Source organism: Notechis scutatus, chromosome 1, assembly GCF_049901735.1.
Source record: "Notechis scutatus isolate UNSWTSFEM ecotype Mainland chromosome 1, rNotScu1.2, whole genome shotgun sequence".
In the NCBI taxonomy this organism is placed as follows: Eukaryota; Metazoa; Chordata; class Lepidosauria; order Squamata; family Elapidae; genus Notechis; species Notechis scutatus.
The window spans coordinates 274724116-274743031 of record NC_142009.1 but is presented as its reverse complement, the minus strand read 5'-3'; the positions used below and the strand labels follow the sequence as shown (position 1 = coordinate 274743031).

Sequence of the window (18916 nt, the reverse complement as noted above, 5' to 3'; positions counted from 1 at the left end):
TGTAACAGCAATTCTACAGACAGATGTTAGGATATATGTCCATGAACTGAAGCTCAAAAGGAACTGGGATATGCAATAAGAAAACAATCAAAAGCACACAGGTGAGACCAAAGAATGGTTAAAGTCAAAGAAAGTCAATGTTTTGAAATAGCCAGGAACCATAATATTTTGGGCACTTCATATGACGAAGGCACCAACACTACTGAGTTAAAGCTGTTCTGTAAGGAGGAAGGGTTCTGTTTTTTGTTACAGTTTTTTTGATGTTTTGCAGTATTATGTAAATTTACTCTAAAATTTTGAATTGTTGAATCTGACTAACTAGATACAGGTCAATTGGTCTATACAAGTTATTTTAATGTGATATCTTCCCTTTCATTATCAGTATCTGGGACACGTAGAAGTGGATGAATCCAGAGGAATGCATATATGTGAAGATGCTGTGAAAAGACTAAAAGCTGTATGTATATTAATTTATTTTATATCTTTCCAGCTTCATATTGTAAATGTATTTTTTTCCAAAAGCAGCACATTATTTATTAAAGTAATAAAAGTATTTCATATTATTACTGAGGAATTGCACTATAGCTTAGGAAGAGTGTTGAAACAATGGCCCCTGATTGTGGTAGCTATCTCACGCTTTAAATAATACTGAGAAACTTTGATTATCAATGTTGTGTTTGAAGACTTTGAAGTATGATGTATCTATTGTCCTTGAGCTCATTATCTTTATAGTAACAGCATCTTATCTATTTGGAATAATTCGGTATTCTAAGTATAGACCAAAATTATTAGGATATATATCTGTTCAGAGGTTTTCAGTTAAACACCTGACATTTGGTTCATAGAGCAGTTTTCATTCTCAACATCTGTTTTCACTTGTGTATGAAGAAATTGAGGGGGAAAGAATGGGATGAAGATTGAAGTCCAGATTCCTCACTAATAAAAACAGCACATGCCATAATGGTCTTCCAACTGGTGGTGTTAGCTTTTGTTGTTTACTATTATATTCTTCTGGAACAGCAGCCTAGACTCTAAAACTAAGCAGCACAGAAAATTTGTTTATAGAAACTACATGCAGGACAATTTAAAATACAATAATTTTAGAAAGACACAATTTTTGAGTGACCTCTAATTCAGATTTTCTGACTAAAACCCAGTGGCAGAAGTTAATGTCATCTGAATTTTTCAGTGGTGTTTCTCTTGACCAAGTTACAAGGTGCCCTTAACTTGTTTTATGTAATATTTGCAATATCTCAGAATAGAAATATTTTTTAAATTGCTACATATATTTAAGCACTTGTACAAAATTGAGCCCATGCAGCTTTTTAAAATATTGTTCCGTAATGCTAATTTTAATGATTTTCCCTTGCTGAAGTTCTTTTTTCAAACCATATTTTACTAATTTTTGAGACTTCTAATGTTACATGAGCATCTAACCTTTTGTCACATAGATTAGTTTGTTAAAAACATATCTGAAATACAGTTTCATAGAGTGAACTCCCATTTTAACCTGATGTTTTTCCTAGAAATTGTCCCTTTGGTTGTCATTCTAAAATTCTGAAATGTTCCATGTTGGGAAGGCAGCAGTAGAACATAATTTCCTCAAAACACCCCTTAAGCCAGACTTCCGGTTTGAGCCTCTTCGGCAACAGACCGAAACCTCATCTCTCCAAGGCTTCGATCCGTGCTCGCCGCTGGAGCGCCCTGAGCCGGCTGGTTTTGGGGCTAAGCCACCCCATAGAGGTGGTGAAGAGAGGGGGAGACTGCCTGCAGGGTTGAGGAGAGCCTCATCTCTCCTCCCCAGCTGGCCATTACTCCCTTTCCCAAAGGCAGTTGTAGCGGTGGTCAGAAATGGCCACCACAAAGAAGAACTCGACCGGAAAAGAATGTGCAGGAGGAAGATAAGAAGAGAAAATTTTGGTTGACCAGGTCAAACAGCAAAAGCAACAAATAAGGTACCCTGGAATTTAAACTTAACAACATTGTTCCCAAAGAAGATTTTGAAGCTGCGAAGGAGAGAGGGAAGGGAAAGGATTAGGTTTTTTTTCTTCCCTTCCTTATACTGATAGCTAAGAGACTTAAGCAAGAAATTGAAAAAAAAACCCACTTTGACATTAATAGGCATCTAAGCTGAAAATAAAAGTCAAAGGGATAATAAAGATTTCTGGACATTTAAAAGTTTTTAAAAGCAGGAAAGGAGAAAAAAAAGAATAAAAGGGCAGGATCTGGAAAAATGGAGGAGACTGCCTGGAATTAAGGAATGGAACTGTAATTAAAAGGAACTTACAGTGAAATTTTAACAAGCTTCCTCAAAGATACATTTTAATTGAAACTTGGTAACAAAATAATAGAACCCCAGGAAGAGAAAGTGGAAAAAAGAAACAAGTAGAAACAGCCTTGGATTATTTGGTGATTTTTGATTTTTGCATCTAGATGGCTAAAATTAACCGAGTGGTTGTTGAAAAGTTTTTAAAATGGTATCACTCTTAGAATAACTGAAAATGGAACTTTAAAAAATGGAAAGAAGATGCACAAGAAGGGAGAAGTTCTTTTGGCTTCGTGTTTCAATTCTTAGAAATGGAGATCTGGAACTATGAGAAGCAACAAGAAATGCTTGCAGAACAAGAAGATTGGGACAAAGAAGAAGCCATCTTTAATGATCAAATAATTTTAAGTGGGGGGAAAAAAGAAAAGGGGGGAAAGAGAGTGAAAGGTTTAAGACTAGAAAAAACAACCCATAAAGAAGAACAATTTGAATATATAAGTATAATATTAGAAAGCAACAGAAGAGGGGATTACAGATGAGAGAGTTAGAAGTAGAGAGACGAGGGGGTAAAAAGGGGAGGGAGAAGAAGAGGAGGAAGAAGGCAAGGAGAAGAAGTTGTAAAAAACAGAAACAAGAAATGGAGAAACAGAGAAAAGATATAAGGATTGTAATCATAAGCTTGTTTAGAGATAATGCGTGAAAATTTAATTGCAAAAGGGATTCTGCAAAAGTACATAAGATAGCATTGTTATATTACAAATAGAAATAATTTTAGAAAATATGGTGATGGATAAAAATTTACTGTAATGTAGTGGGATGTTTGTTAATAAATAAATGAATTAAAATGATTGAGAGAATTAAAAGAGAACATTTTTAATTATTAGTAATGATTTATAAAAATATAAGTGAGAAATATGGAAAAAAAGAATTAACTATGGAAAGTTTATAAGTGTTCCCAAGGAAGCATGACATTTAATTGAAAAGAAATGTTAAAGATGTTAAGATTTTAATGCATATTAATGATAGAATTGAATTGGAATGGAATGTGTGTTTTATTTACATGTATATATAATTTTTTCTTTTTAAGAATATAGTCTCTATTTTAAAAATGTACCAAGCAGAACTCGATTTGAAGTTATGTATTATATTGAATGCTATAATCTTAAAGGTATACATTGAAGCTTAAATAAGAGTTTGAATGGATAAAATTAAAGGATATAAAGGTGTCATACTCTAATTGGTAACTACAGGGAAAAATTTGCTGCTTAAGAAAAGATAATGTGAAATTGAAACAGGACAGACAAAAGTATAAATATAATGATTTGAATTGAGATGAGATAATTAAAACAAAGTTGAGAAAATTAAAAGAGGGGAAAAACTATGTAGAAAATATAAAATGGTAATAAGATATGGAATAGAATATAAAAATGAGCATGAAATTGAGTTTTGTGTCTGTATGAAGAAGTGATAACCTGGGACCATGCTATTTTCAAAAAAGATGTTTTATTTGTATTTTGTTTTTGTGAAAACCCAAATAAAATTTTCAAAAAAAACAACACAAAACACCCCTTAAGCCATTTAGAGATGGTTGAGTCTAGATTTTCTTTTTAAATGTAGCCATATTATGTTGACACAACACACCAGCTTGTGAATAGCTGCACCCTTTTTTCTGTACTGTTTTAGACATTTTAATGCCTATTTCTTGCTTCAGTTGGTGTAGTCACTGGGTTTGAATAATTACAGTACAACAAAAAATTACACGAAAATTTCCCCCACTTTTTCCCCTCCTGTTTTCTTTTTATTTTCCTAGAAATTCTCATTCCCCCTTTTCCTTTTACATAGGGGAAAAACATATCCAAGCTCAGTTGAACTACAGAGAATGGGAATCTTTTTGTTATTACCTATTCCGTTTTGAGGCATTTCATTAATTCTATTTTCAATTGTATCTTGAATGGAATGCTTGTTTGGAAATACAATTAAATCAGTTTTAACACTGTATTGTGCTAACTGGTTAAACTTTGGTCTATATTCTGTTGGCATGAAAAACATGTCAGACATTTTGTCAAAACAGTGAATAAATTTTGGAAGGACATGATGGCATGGTCTTGCAAATAATAACCATTGTTAATAGACAACCTAACATATAGGAAAGAAACTCTGGAATGCTTGATTCTGACAGTAGGGAAGGGCTGTGATATTAGAGCTGTTTAGCTGCTAAGAGGGAATCTTTTTTCCGACTTAGCCTCTCCCGATCTGTTGGTGACCGCAGCTTCCAAAACTCCCAACACATCTTTATATTTCCTTCATACTTTTTAATTTAGCTAAAGTTGTCTTTTGTGTTGATGTTCTAACATGTCAGGTTTTTGTTTGCAAGTATGATATATTTGTTAATATATGTTCTTGTTTTAGCAGGTACGAGAAACATAGTTTTATTGTATTTAAAATATTAGTGGTGTTTCTGAATATTAACTTCCATAGCTATTCTAAATCCATTTTGCATGCTCTCCACCAATAATACTGTCTCTGGATCATCTCAATTTTTTCCATGTTAACATTTTCTAAAAATGAAACTAATTATAGTATCCCAAACAAGATAGCTTCTGGTGCACCTTCTGAAAGATGATTATATTGATATTTAATGCTTAACTTGGCAGTGTGACAGTCATTTTTAAAAACTTAATGCAGCTTTATGTTCTTATTATTCTCAACAATTATTTGGGAATTCTGTAAGGTTGTACTGCAATAATAAGCTACTTTGATCACTGAAGCATAGTTATCTGTTATATATTTTTTCATTATATATTCTGTCTGTGTCAGCAAGAAAATAATTATGATGATTGAAACAAATCCATTGTTGATTATACAAGGGCCTAAACTATAAACATCAGAGAAATCCATATAGGCATGTGACAGATATGGGAAAATTTAGAGGAAAAAATGATAACTTGCAAATTTCTGTAAGTACTGTCTCTAAGAGAGGAAAAATGCAACAGCACATCATAGTGATGGAGTGGTTTTATCCCAACTATCATGAACCTTTGAAGTTGGAAGGCTATGATGGTGTGAATAAAAATATTTCATATGCCATACCAATGATTATTACACTAGCAAGTTAAACTCTTGTTTCTTCCATACCTTATTAATAGTTTTGAGAAAAATACACTGAGGCTTTTATTTGTGATTGAAACAGGTAAAATAGCTCTAAAATAAGCTTCATGTAAAATGTAATTCTACCAAATTTAATTGCACATCAAATTATAATATCCATTTATTTAACTGGACATGTTAAATATACGTTGTATGTTACCTCTACAAACTGGAATTTGGATAATATTGGATAATAAATATAGTAGAGAGAGGAGATACATTATGCTGTATAAATTATGATGTCAGGTTCCAGCTTTCTGGCCGGTACTGGCAAAAAGTAATGAAGGTTATCATTTAGAACATCTGGAGTAGTGTTTTTCAATCTTTGCACTTTAAGCTATGTGGACTTCAACTCCCAGCTGCTCTGGCTAAAGAATTCTGGGAATTGAACTCCACATGACTTAAAGTTGCAAAAGTTGTTATTCCAGTTTTTGGTAGAATATTCATTTTCCTTGACAGTTTCTGAAAGGAAGTATACAGAAAGAATAACGTGCGTGATGTTAACAAGAATTCAGAGTGAAGCCTTTTAGAGAAAAACGTTTAGATTCTACTGAGCAAGCCATGGCATAAAGATGCTCTACATTTTTGCCAGATCAGCTTTAAAAATACAATTTGAGAGTAACCGGATGAGTATATGGGCTTGAACACTTTTTAAAAGCAATTCCTTCCTACCCACCCCACCCGGGATTCATGCTGTTTAATCTCTGTTAATATTTCCAGTTTTCAAAATGTCATAAATTAATCTGTGTGATCCAAGTCATCATCACCCAGTTTGGAACGAGTCCATGTCTGCTGCCAAGTTTGGCTTGTAACCCTACTAAAAGCTAAGGGAACAAACAAAATGAAGCAAACATTTTGCATGAAATTGGATCTGATTATTCTTTCCCCCCCACTCTTTCCACTGATTTCAGAGCTATAGCCTGTCCTAATAAAAGTCTATGTAAAGCCTTTTATATGCATTTTCATGGGACTTTTCACATCTGCCTGTCACATCCTCTATGGATAACTCTAAGCATTCCCTATTTTCCTTCAATCCCCATTTTTATATGTATATGTTGGTTTGAAACCTTGGGACACTTTAGCTACCTACAGTAATAGCATTCGACTTGTCCCCCCTGTTCCTCCAGGAAAGGAAGTTCTTCAAAGGCTTCTTTGGAAAAGTAAGTTTAATGATTCATTGTGTTTGTGCTGTAAGGAGTTACATCCATAGTATAGCATTGTGATATGTATGAGATCCTACAAAATGAATGGCAACAAAACCTGCCTCTGGGAGCTTGTAAAAGGTTCTCTGCTCACCTCTCCCTCAAAGGTCTCTCATTATCATAGATTCTGGTCAAGCTAGAGTCTTGGGGCTATATAATTTAGGATTATATTTATAATTTACATTTGTTAAAAAGTAATTTCGGAATTAATGAATGGTCCACTTCATGTTCAAGAGGGCTGATGCTTCCAGCTCTTCCGAGTGTATGCATTTAAAATTTTCATCCTGTCTTTTCAGAAGGTGACCATCAAGGTAATTTAAGTGCAGATGTTCATTTGGAAAAAAAATAAGTATTGAAACAAAGCAAAAAAAAAAAAAAAAAAAGTAATGGCGCACACAGTGCAGCAAAATTAACAGTAACTAAGAATGGTGATATTAGTTCTACCTTGCATCACATTTAGGGGTGTAATACCACAAATATAATGAGATATAGTCACAAAACTCTTGATTCAGTGGCTAACCCACAAAAACCACAGACGGACATTAAAAGATGAACTCTCTGATGCTCAGTTCAGTAGACAGATAAGTTCAGAAGTCAGGGTTGAAACCAGTTCATTGGAATTACAAGGGAAAAATATTGGGCCAAAGATTAAAAAGAATTTTGCATGGATGTGAGTTGTTTTAACAAAAGACAAATTGTTTTGGAACTCTTAGCTTTAGAAAATAAGAAATCCAAGTTCAAAAAAGTTTGATTTTGCAAATTCAAATAGATTCTCTGAAATAAAACTGAGTGATGTCCTTCTATGACTAAAAGTGTTTCCTTATTTCATTGTACCTTATCTGTGGTTAAGTAACTTTTCTTAACATCTGTGGTGACTACTATACTCTACTATAAAGTTGTAATCCTTTCTTGGAACAGAATATTTTACCTTAGCAGTAGGACACTTTTAGTTATTCAACTGACTTCACATAATTATTTTGTAATCCTTAAATAACCCTCTCTATACGAAAATCCTTTTTTGCAGATAGAAGTTATGATTGCTTGCTTAATGCTACTTTAATTAAATCATGACAGAGGTGAAGTTTGAAGGGACAATAGCATGATTCCTAATTTGGTATTTTATAACTACAAAAATCAAAGCTTAAGCTTTGGCATGATTCATGATGAAGACACTTTACTACATAATTAGATGAAAAATCACAGTACAATTATGGCCGGAAAGGCAGAATATAAATGGAAAAATTAAATCTGTTTGATAAATTTGTATGTTATGATGCTCATAACAATCTTTTACCATACATGTTTAGTCTTATGCTAAATTTTAAAGGTTCACAGTAAGTTCTAAAGATGTACAGTAGGTGAAAAAGCAAACTAAACAACTATTGAATATTATTTTTTACTGCAGTAAAAAGTACCAAATTAACAATATTTTAGTCACTGATCTGCCAAGTTATATAAACTGAGAACTTAGCAAAGCATACCATATAAAAACACGGTTGAAATAATCTTAGCTGTATTTAACGTATTGTTACATAAGCAAATTAGGTTATACAATACAGAACAGAAGGTGAAAACTGCCACAGTCACTAAGCATATTATCTGTGAGAAATATGTTTCTCTACAAAGAATGGTGTATACAGATAATCAAACTGCTCTTTTCTTTTGGAGCTATGCTTTCCACTATCATTTCTGGTACGTTTATTATTATAATTTGTATTTGTATTGATTTCTAAAAGGCCAGTCTGGATGATGGATTTATGTATTTATTTCAATTTCTGTAGCTGCCCACCTCACATAGATGATTTTGGACAGTTTACAACAATTAAACAATAGATGACAGCATAAAAATAATTTACCAATGTGTTATATCATTCACAGAAAGCTTCCAGTCAGTAACTTACATCTCTTCTACAGAGTTAATGTGAGAATACGAGGGACTATGAGTACTTCCTTGTGCACTTTAAGGAAAGGCAGGATTAAAAATGTACCTAATCTGGAAAGACCATTGATATTTTTGCAAGGATGGTTTAAATGTTTTTAAGTAAGTTCATAAAAAGTGGGGTGAGAAAGGTGGGATTTTAGTTTCCATATTTATAGAAATATCCATATATCTGCAAGGATTATCTTCTATTACCAGTTAGCTTAAAATAAAAGTAAGGCAGTAAGTGCTTATACCTTACATGGGCTCTTGGGGAAGGAGTAGGCTAAATTATGAAAATTTAATGGCAGTGTTATGCATAATTCCTTTGAGAGGAACTTAGGTGGAATTTTGAGATCATGGAAAAACAAGAACGTTGACTGCTCAAAGTTGGAAGGGGGAAAGCTACATGTGATGTAACTCCTTAAGCATCAGAGTTAACTGATGGTTTATTTGGTTTTAAATAGGTAAAGAATTTGAGTTTGAATTCTTTGCCTTTATATGAATTTTTTTAACCCACTTGACTTATCCTGTTCTTTCCCCTTCCTTTTGCATTGTGTTTTTAAAAACTGGCTTCAGCTTGGTTCTCTGGAGCACTTGCTGTTTGATCTGAATATCTGGCTTTGGGCACTCCTGCTGGAGTTGGATATCGTCTCTTTATGACTTTTGTGCTTCTTGGAAAGAGGAAATCAGAATTCAGTTTGTTTAACAGCCTAGCAATAATCTCTTTTTTCTCTTTTTCCTTCCCCGCAAGAGTGGAAAGAAGGCAGTTAAAGCAGTCCTGTGGGTTTCAGCCGATGGACTCAGAGTTGTGGATGAGAAAACAAAGGTTAGCTGCTGTTTGGTTTTGAGTCAGCATTGATTAAACAAAATGTTGTCTGATCCTTTCATATAAGGCAATACAAAATTTTAATTTGTCTTTTGATGTCTTATGTGAACAAGTATGTCTGAACTCATAAAAGCAATAGGGTAAAAAATCCTGATATTAAAGAAATATTGAACTGTTAAACACTTGGTTTACTGGATATGATAGGGAAAAAATCCTACAAAATCTCACAATTGGTTGAATTAACAATCTGCTGATACATAAATCATGATGCAGAAACTACAGTGCTTGTGCTGGGTTTAAAGCCAAAATCAAATATTTCATATTGTATTAGGATTTAGTACAATATTTGAATTCAATCAATGTTAGCTATCTCTTTCATTTGTGTTATTTGCAAATTTGACAAGCATTCCTTTCACACTGTCTTCTAATTATAAATAAGAAAGTTGAAGAGTAAAGGCTCTAAGGTCTTGAGGTACCTCACTTAATTCTTCACCCTAGTTTCTGGAGGACTTGCTGTTAGCACACTTTGTGTACAATATTCAGACTAAATATATATCCACTTAGCCATCCAGCCCCTACTTCATTAGCTTGTTAAGCGGAATGTCATGAGACACTCTGCTAAAACCAAGATGTTTTATAGCTATAGTATTCTCTTAAGATACCGAACCAAAAAGCAGGAGCTTAGATTGGCAGGACTTATTGTGGGGAAATCTACGTTGACTGTGAGTATAGCTAGCCCTCAACTTACAACAGTTCATTTAGTGGCTGTTAAAAGTTACAATGGCTCTGAAAAAAGTGACTTACGGCCATTTTTAACACTTATGAACGCTGCAGCATCCCTTTGGTCACATGATCAACATTCAGATGCTTGGCATCTGAATTTTTAGGATGGCTGCAGTGTCCTGGGGTCATGTGATCTGCTTTTGTGACCTTCTGAAAAGCAAAGTCTATGGGAAATCCAGATTCACTTAAAGAACCATGTTACTGATTTAATCAATGCAATGATTTAAGAATTCTTAAGTGAAAGTCGTAAAATGGGGTAAACTCACTTAACAAATGTTTCACTTAGCAACATAAATTTTGGTCTCAATTGTGGTTGTAACTCGAGGACTACCTTCTAGGCTGCTTACAGATTGATATCCCTATAATCTCCTCTAGAATATTCCTGAATATGCTTGTTAAAATAACCAATCTATAATTTCCTAGATTTTCATTTTTCTTCTTTTGAAAAAAAGAGATTTGCCCCCTGCAGTCATCCAGCCCTTCTCTTTTCTTCCATGATTTCTCAAATATAATATAGAAATGTTTGACCAGACCATAAACACATCGCTTCAGTTCATTTGGATGTAATGGAGATTTAAATATTCAAAATAAATAGGTATTCCCTGACCATTTTGTATCGGTCCCAAAATTAAGTGATTCTTTTCACAATTGTCTTGTAGAACACATACTTTCCTGTTAGAGAAGAATGAGTCAGAATAGGATTCGAATAGCTCAGCCTTTTCTTTGTTACCTTATTCCCATTTTGCTGTCTTCAATGAGCAGATGGCATGCTGATCTCTTTTTCTTTTTAATATCCGAAGAAGCTCTTTTTGTTTTTCTTGGCATCACCAATCTCAGCTGATAACTGTGTCCCCCATTGCTACTATTATATGCCTCTTTGAAAGAACTTCCGTTTGCGTTTGGAGAGTATCGGCTATATTTTCTCCTTGGCTGGGAGGCAATAGGAGACATTAACTGTAACTTTTATTTGTTCCTCTGTTTATTTTAAATTAAATTCGTGTTTACAGTGTTGCTAGCTTTGCTCATATAGATTTCTTAACAAATATGATATTTCTAACACATAGTGCAACTCCACCTCCTTTTCTAATAATGCTTCTGTTGATTTTGAACCAATTACATCTTTCAGTTATATAAATCATCCGTCCAGGTTCCCATTATTTTTATGAAGACTTATTTATATTAGAAGATAAGTTTAAATTTCTTCTATGCTTTGCATTAGTGCAAAGATGTTGAGGTTGTAAGCCAATATTTTTTTAAATTGTTGCTTAATTTATTTTCTAGCAACATTGTCAGCTTCTTCTAAAATACATTTGTAGATCTGTAGATTTACAACACATTTGAAGATCTTACTATCTCCAATTCCCACAGAACTCATTTTAAAGCTCTTCTGATCAAGCCTGCTATACTTCAGCTAAATAAAATGTTACAGGTCCTTGAGAGATGCAACATATCCTAGAAATTTGTATTGGTAAAAAAAAAATTACCTGTATTGGGAAAACATTTTTATTTTGAAAGATAAGTTGAAAAACATGGCTGTATTCCAAAATCCTGGAATGACTTGAAATATATTGTCCTTTTTTTTTAAAGGATCTTATAGTTGATCAGACAATAGAGAAGGTGTCCTTCTGTGCTCCAGATAGGAATTTTGACCGAGCATTTTCTTACATATGTCGAGATGGTACTACAAGACGTTGGATATGTCATTGCTTTATGGCTGTAAAAGACACAGTAAGTCTCCTTACTTGATAAAGAGTAGTATGTCATGTACAAATCAATACTGGGTGGGGAATGTTTCCTGGATTTTAATTCAACTTTAGTGTATAAGTTATACAAAATTAAAAATGCATATTTTTTATTTGTTGGAAACTTGTATTATGGCCTTGTGTGGTATATCAATTGGGCATTCACCATCCAGAGTCCTAATTTATTGTGGCAGTTTATAAATACAGTAAATAAACAAAGCCCATTCATAAATCTGACAAATTTGAATCTAAATATATTAAATTCCTACAGACTGTAACAGTCCAGTGCATATGTTGATATGAATGATTGACTTCATCTACTTGCGATGTATAAATTATTTAAAATTTAAACTTAAGTTCTAACTTAAACTGTAAACTTAACTGATTTTTATTACAGTATTTTAGTAGGTATTCGGTCAACATATTGTAATATCACAACTAAATAAAATTATTCAGTCTCCTTTTCTCCAAATGGTTAAAAATCATGTGATTTAAAACTAGTTTATTTTGTTGCTCTGAACCTTTTTGGTTGGATTTTACACAAAAAGGTTGATTATATGGAGTGCCAGCTATCATTTGGCAGTAGTTGGGAGGTTTCTGGTTTCATTTCTAATTAATGTGAGATCTTTTTCAGGGAGAGAGGTTGAGTCATGCAGTTGGCTGTGCATTTGCAGCATGTTTGGAGCGAAAGCAAAAGAGAGAGAAAGAATGTGGGGTGACAGCCACCTTTGATGCCAGTAGAACCACTTTCACAAGGGAGGGGTCTTTCAGGGTTACTACGGCAACTGAACAAGCAGAAAGAGAAGAAGTCATGAGACAAATACAAGACATCAAAGGTAATAGAATACAAATTTGACCCTTTCAAGGTTGTATTGTTGAATTCTTTAAAATGTTGTAGATACTTGCAGGCCATATAAGGTATCAGTGAGATGTTCAACTATAGTGGCAGGTGTAACAATCATAATGTATTTAACAAGCATTTCTTCATGTTCTTGAAAATGCAGTGAATTTCATTGTGTTTATATGGTTGATATTTTCTTCATTTCTGCTCTTTATTTTTTGCTGGAAACTCATGTGTCTCATCAGATATGGAGAAATATCTCTATCTTGGTAAAACTTGGGTGTAATGTTTGCCAAAATGGAAGTCAGCTACTACTGTTTTACTGAAAAATCTTGAATACAATCTGATATCTACAGCATCTAACAGTGTGTAATTCAGTCAGTCTTTAATCTTCATATGAAAATAGGACCCAGGATGGACTTTGGATCTCATGTCTTCATAAAGCACTTTTTATCATACCATGTAGTCTGAAAAAGGGTTACATAGAATTCAAAAGCTTGTCCATTGTTATGCATTGATTCTGCTAAAAATAGCATCCTATGAGGATTTTAGTTGTTTTCCACAAACTAACACTACTTTTTTGAGCTAATTTTGAGAAAATGAATCAGAGCCAAAAGATCAATAGGTTAATGATCATTATTAAATTGGCCTCAAGAATAAAACATAAATGTTTTATATATTTTGTAAATAAATAGGAGTTTGCTACTGTGTTTCTCCAACAATACGGCCTCCACCAATAGGAAGGCCCAGCATGATTTCTAGGCATGAGGTGAAATTAAGCCCCACCCCCAAAATTTAGGCCTATTCAAACCATGCTTTCCCCCACTATTTCTCACATCGTTTGTTAGAACTACACGAGGTGAAGAGAAATGGGCGGGGAAAGGGTGGGGGGGGATGGAGAGAAAACTTGCCTTGAATAGTGCCCTGCAGGTAGCCTAGGCTAGAATACCCTGATAGCCGATAGAAGCTCCCTGAAGACAGAGTCCCCAGCTGCTTCAGGGTGTGGCGTGGCTACCCGTGTCCCCTCGCCTTTAGGGCAGTCTCTTTCGGGCGATGGAAGCTCCCCAAATGCAGTCACCAGCTACTTCAACCGGCCGGTAGAAGCGGCCTCGCAGCGAGGGGAGTGTGTGTGTGCCACGCCTCGCCCCGAAGCGGCTGGGGACTCTGCCTTCAAGGGAGCTTTCGTCTGCCGAAAGAAGCGGCCTCATGGCGAGGGGAGTGTGTGTGTGTGCGCTCACCCCGAGGCCGCTTCTACTGGCCGATCGAAGTGGCTGGTGACTGCATTTGGGGAGCTTCCATCGCCCAAAAGAGACTGCCTAAAGACGAGGGGACATGGGCAGCCACACCTTGCCCCGAAGTGGCTGGGGACTCTGCCTTCAAGGGAGCTTTCGTCTGCCAATAAAAGCAGCCTCGCAGCGAAGGGTGTGTGTGTGTGTTTGTGTGCGCTCGCCCGAGGCCGCTTCTACCGGCCGATTGAAGTGGCTGGTGACTGCACTTGGGAAGCTTCCTTCGCCCGAAAGAGACTGCCTAAAGACGAGGGGACATGGGCAGCCACACCTTGCCCCGAAGTGGCTGGGGACTCTGCCTTCAAGGGAGCTTTGTCTGCCGATAAAAGCGGCCTCGCAGCGAAGGTATGTGTGTGTGTGTGCGCTCGCCCCGAGGCTGCTTCTACCGGCAGATTGAAGTGGCTGGTGACTGCACTTGGGAAGCTTCCATCGCCCGAAAGAGACTGCCTAAAGGCGAGGGGACACGGGCAGCCACGCCACGCCCTGAAGCAGCTGGGGACTCTGCCTTCGGGGAGCTTTCGTCGGCCGATAGAAGCGGCCTCGCGGCGAGGTACGTGCGTATGGGCCACTCTAGCTGGGGGAGGAAATTAAGTCACCCCAAAAAAGAAGGCCTACCCGTTTTTTCAGGGGTCAAAAAAAAAAAAAATAGGCCCGGCCTTATTTTGTGAGAAACACAGTATTATAATAATGAAGGAGAATCACCTGCGTTAACAGTTTCCAGTATTTCTGAGCTAATGATCTTGGAAAAAAATAATCATGATCATTACACATTTTGTACTTATTTAAAAAGTTACAAGCCAAGTAAAATTTGAAGGGCTCTCATGGTTCTCACTATAAAATAGTGTGCGTGCAATCTAGTTAGCTGATTCCTCTTTCATCGTGTGTGATATTTCCTGTGCATGCCCAGGCAGGAAAGGCAGAGTTAGAATTGGCATTGGAGCTTGGTATTTTCCAATCTCCATTTAACCTTCTGATATCAACCTCTAAGTGTAAGTTTTATAAATTAAGTAGAAAAACAAGTCAGGTTACAGTTGTTATATACCTTTTGATGATCTCCATATACTATGGAACATATACATTGTTATTTTAAAATAATTAACATGAATGATTGCAAAGCAGTATGAAAAATGTAGCTTCATTGAGAGGCAAAAAAGACAAGACATTGTTGTCCCATGAAAATACAGTATCTAAAGCTGAGGGCAACATTTTCATATTTTCCTATTCATATGCAAAAAAAGTTAGTGGCTCCGTGAAATGATGTATCATGGCTCAAAATATAGTAACTATAGGAAGTGTCTAAATAGAAGTCTAAAGGACCAGTTGGAAATGTACCTCAGGATGAAGGAATTTGCTGCTTTCTGATCTTGAAATGAATCTCAGCAGCAGATTGAAAATAAATACATTTCAGGCCTTAAGTTATAGATGAAAACACATTGAACAGGTTCTGGTGCAGAACCTTGGGCATTAAGTGCACAAGATGAGTAAGGTCAATTTGAAACCAATTCTTTAAATGTTTAGGCCTGGAAATCATTGTTGCTAATAGTGACAAACTCTGCCACCTGAGATTTAAATAGAAAGGTCTGGCCAACAGTTTCTAGAACTGTTACATACCCAAATCTGATTTTTATTTCAGTTTTACAAATGAAGGACTAAGAGCACATACTCAGCCAAATATACTCCTTTCAGTTTGGGGCCGCAAATATAAACAGTAACGCATGCCAACTCTTCAATAAATAAATCCTATGAATGTTTTTTGCCCCTTGCGATAAGAATGTTTAGTTGATGGTTGAAACATTAATTAGTAATAAATTAAATCATTGAACTGTATTTGCCTTATGTTAAAGATGTAAAGACTATATAAGCCGGAAGCTATATTTTGCATCAAGGATGTACTTTTTCATAAACTAAAAGAAATTTTTTTTAAAAAAAAAGAAAGATTAGTCTCAAGTATTCATGCTCTTCATTCTTAAAATATTTCATTACAGTTGAAACAGATGTGAAAACAACTGCTTCAAGTGTTGTACCTGGCAATACGGCTCCATGTCCAGGTTCACCCACTTCTCCTACTGCTGAGGTTGCAACTTCTGCTGAAAAAGAATCGGGCAATCCTCATGCCATCCCTCGGCGACATGCTCCTATCGAACAGCTTGCCAGGCAGGGGTCTTTCCGAGGTTTCCCGGCTCTTAGCCAGAAGATGTCTCCATTTAAACGCCAGCTTTCTCTGCGAATCAATGAGTTGCCCTCCACAGTGCAAAGAAAGACTGACTTCCCTATAAAAAACTCAGGTAGGATAAAAATGTTCCCAAATTCTGTTTTGAGTATGTTTGCTTTTAAGAGAGAACAAATGTTGGATTGATTCTCTTCAGAACTTCTATGTTTCCCGTTTGATATGTTTGATATGTCACGACAAAGTGCCATTACGTTGGTGGTTTTATGACCTCCGAGTTGTAATATTAAATTCGAAACTGATAAGTTTCTTCTAAATATAATCAGAATTTCTAGATAACATCACACATTACCAAATATAGGTCTGATATCTATATTCAAAGTTTATTGACTGCTGTTAATTGCCTTTGAACTATAAGGAGTCCACTTAGTTAAAAACATTTTGACTTTGGTCAGCATATCTTGAGTAATACATATTTGCAGTGGTTAATGAGTTAAAGGCCTAGCTTTTGCAAGTGAAAGTTGTGCAGCTTTGATCGTTATTCTGATATTTAATATGGATGTAAGTACTCTGAGAAACTGACATAAAATCAGAATAATTGTAACCTTCATGCTCATTCCCCCAAATTTTATTCGTTCTTGACTTTTCCTCTTAGGGTTTTGAGAGGACAGATGTAGTTTTTCCTAATCATGGGGGTGGGGGGAAAGATCAAAGAACGAGATTGTGAGAAAGCAGGAAAGGTGCCTTTGTATTACGCTGGGTCATATCTGTGCAAACTTTTTTTCTTCCTCTTTCAGTTCCCGAGTCTGAAGGAGAAGTCGATAGCATTAGTTCATTGTGCTCCCAGATTACAAACGCCTTTAGCGCACCATCTGAGGATCCCTTCTCCTCTGCCCCAATGACAAAGCCAGTAACAGCGGTTGCACCACAGTCGCCAGCTTTTCAAGGTGTGTGGCCTCTAAACTTGGATGCATGTGATACTTTTTATATGGGCAAATGCTGTTTTCCTTTTGTGTGCTGGCAATGTAATGTTTTAAACCATCTTGCAGCTTTTTTGTTTGCATCTGGAATCATTCTGTTTTAACTAAGTTATTTGCTTGTAAGCTACTTATATGTGAAATTCCTAGAAAGTCAAGGACATACTGAGAACAGTCAGTTACATGCTAATAATAGGAAAAAAATTAAAAGAGAAGGCCATTTCTTGCAGATGTTACAGATAAAACATTACCATGTAAGAAATTATATGCAATTACCCATTTTCCAGTCTCCTGGATCTTAAAAAAACAACAGATGGATGAATATAAAATAAATATAAAGCCAGTAAATTTGCTACCCGTTGCTTGTTTTAAAGAACACCAAGGCTCTAAAGTTGAAGAGATGTTCCCAACTTCGATGTTAGGCAACAATCTTTATGTCTTGCTTTGATATCTTATAAATGAGATGCAGTTTGCAGCCAAATCTTTGAGACAGTAACTATCTCACTGCTTGTTTTAAATAATGAAAGGCAACTGCTGATAGTCAAAATGATTTTCTTTTGCCTGGATAGTGATAAGGCAGGATGTCTCAACCCACCACTTTGTCCTTCTAAACTTGCTCTGAGGGCAAGGAAAAAAGTCAGAACTTAGAAAAGTCCACAAAACATCCTTTAAAATATTAGCAAAATATCCAAGCTATCTTCCAAATGAATTAACAAAATTAAATGTGTTGAATAAAAAAAAAATGCTTGTAGAATAATAGAGGACAAGCATGACTAAGTGCTTGATGTATGTTGCATGCTTGCAAAACCATGTGTTATTTTCAACATTCCAGTCATGTGCATGCCTTGCATGAATTAACAGCATTGATGTTGTCTGCTCCAATTTTAGTCAATGGCATTGCCTCTGCCTTCCATGTGTTTGCTGATAAACCAGCTCAAACTACTATAGCATCTACAGCAATACCACTTCGTGAATCCAATCCCTGGGCTCAGTCCCCTGCTGCTCCAGCTGTTGCTAAAACTGGAGCTGTAGCTTCTCCTTCTGGTAAGACTGGGCACTGATCTTGGCATGTTGCTTTTAGAAGCTTAACATTTGTGATGCTGGATTTGAAAGTTTTCGATCTGATCTAACAAAATGGTTCTTAAGGATGTTTTTCTGAAAATCCAGAAGCACAGTTAAGGGAAAGTAGAAACGCTGGACATTTAGATGTAGTATTTTTTTTAATGTGAAAGCTAGATGAGTTGGTGGATAGGTAAATAATATAAATAAATAAATAAATAAATAATATATTAAAGCTTACTAGAAGAAAAGGCTGTTTCAGTAACCAGTAACTTTAATGCAAAAAAGGCTCTTCACACAAACAGTGATTTAGTGTTATAAATTAGTACTTGGAGTGATTAACTTTCTAATATAAATATATAAGATTTCTAGTAATTTAGAAAACTATTTGAGAATCCAACTCTAAGCTATAGTAGATTGTTTTTTGTTTAAATCAAAGTGATATACGTTTCTAAAAGCCATACAGTTTCCTGGAAGAGTAGTATTTTTCATGTATTTTTATTCATTTAAGCAAAAGGTGCAAGGGCTGCTTCACATAATTTACATATTTATCAAATTCCCATAGAATTTAATTAACCATCCGGTCCCTGCATATTGGCCTCATATCCCCATTATAATTTCATGTCTTTTTACTTGAAGCTTTGTATCCAAATTGCATTACACACATTTCTGAGTGCCTGGAATTTATAACCGAAGGGT

General features: G+C 35.5%; 1 protein-coding gene across 9 annotated transcripts in view; it reads left to right on the top strand.

The window, feature by feature from the left end:
- Positions 1-18916, top strand: part of NUMB (NUMB endocytic adaptor protein) — a 78131-nt gene that overhangs the window by 56909 nt on the left and 2306 nt on the right. For 4 of the 9 annotated variants that reach the window (XM_026671077.2, XM_026671076.2, XM_087951639.1 and 1 more), the window contains exons 3-10: positions 383-457; positions 6541-6573; positions 9288-9362; positions 11733-11873; positions 12522-12723; positions 16000-16299; positions 16979-17128; positions 18047-18202. In XM_026671077.2, coding sequence (XP_026526862.2) covers positions 383-457; positions 6541-6573; positions 9288-9362; positions 11733-11873; positions 12522-12723; positions 16000-16299; positions 16979-17128; positions 18047-18202 — 1132 coding nt within the window. The remainder of the gene's footprint in view (positions 1-382; positions 458-6540; positions 6574-9287; positions 9363-11732; positions 11874-12521; positions 12724-15999; positions 16300-16978; positions 17129-18046; positions 18203-18916) is intronic. The other 5 variants (XM_087951643.1, XM_026671079.2, XM_087951642.1 and 2 more) reach the window with 3 other exon arrangements.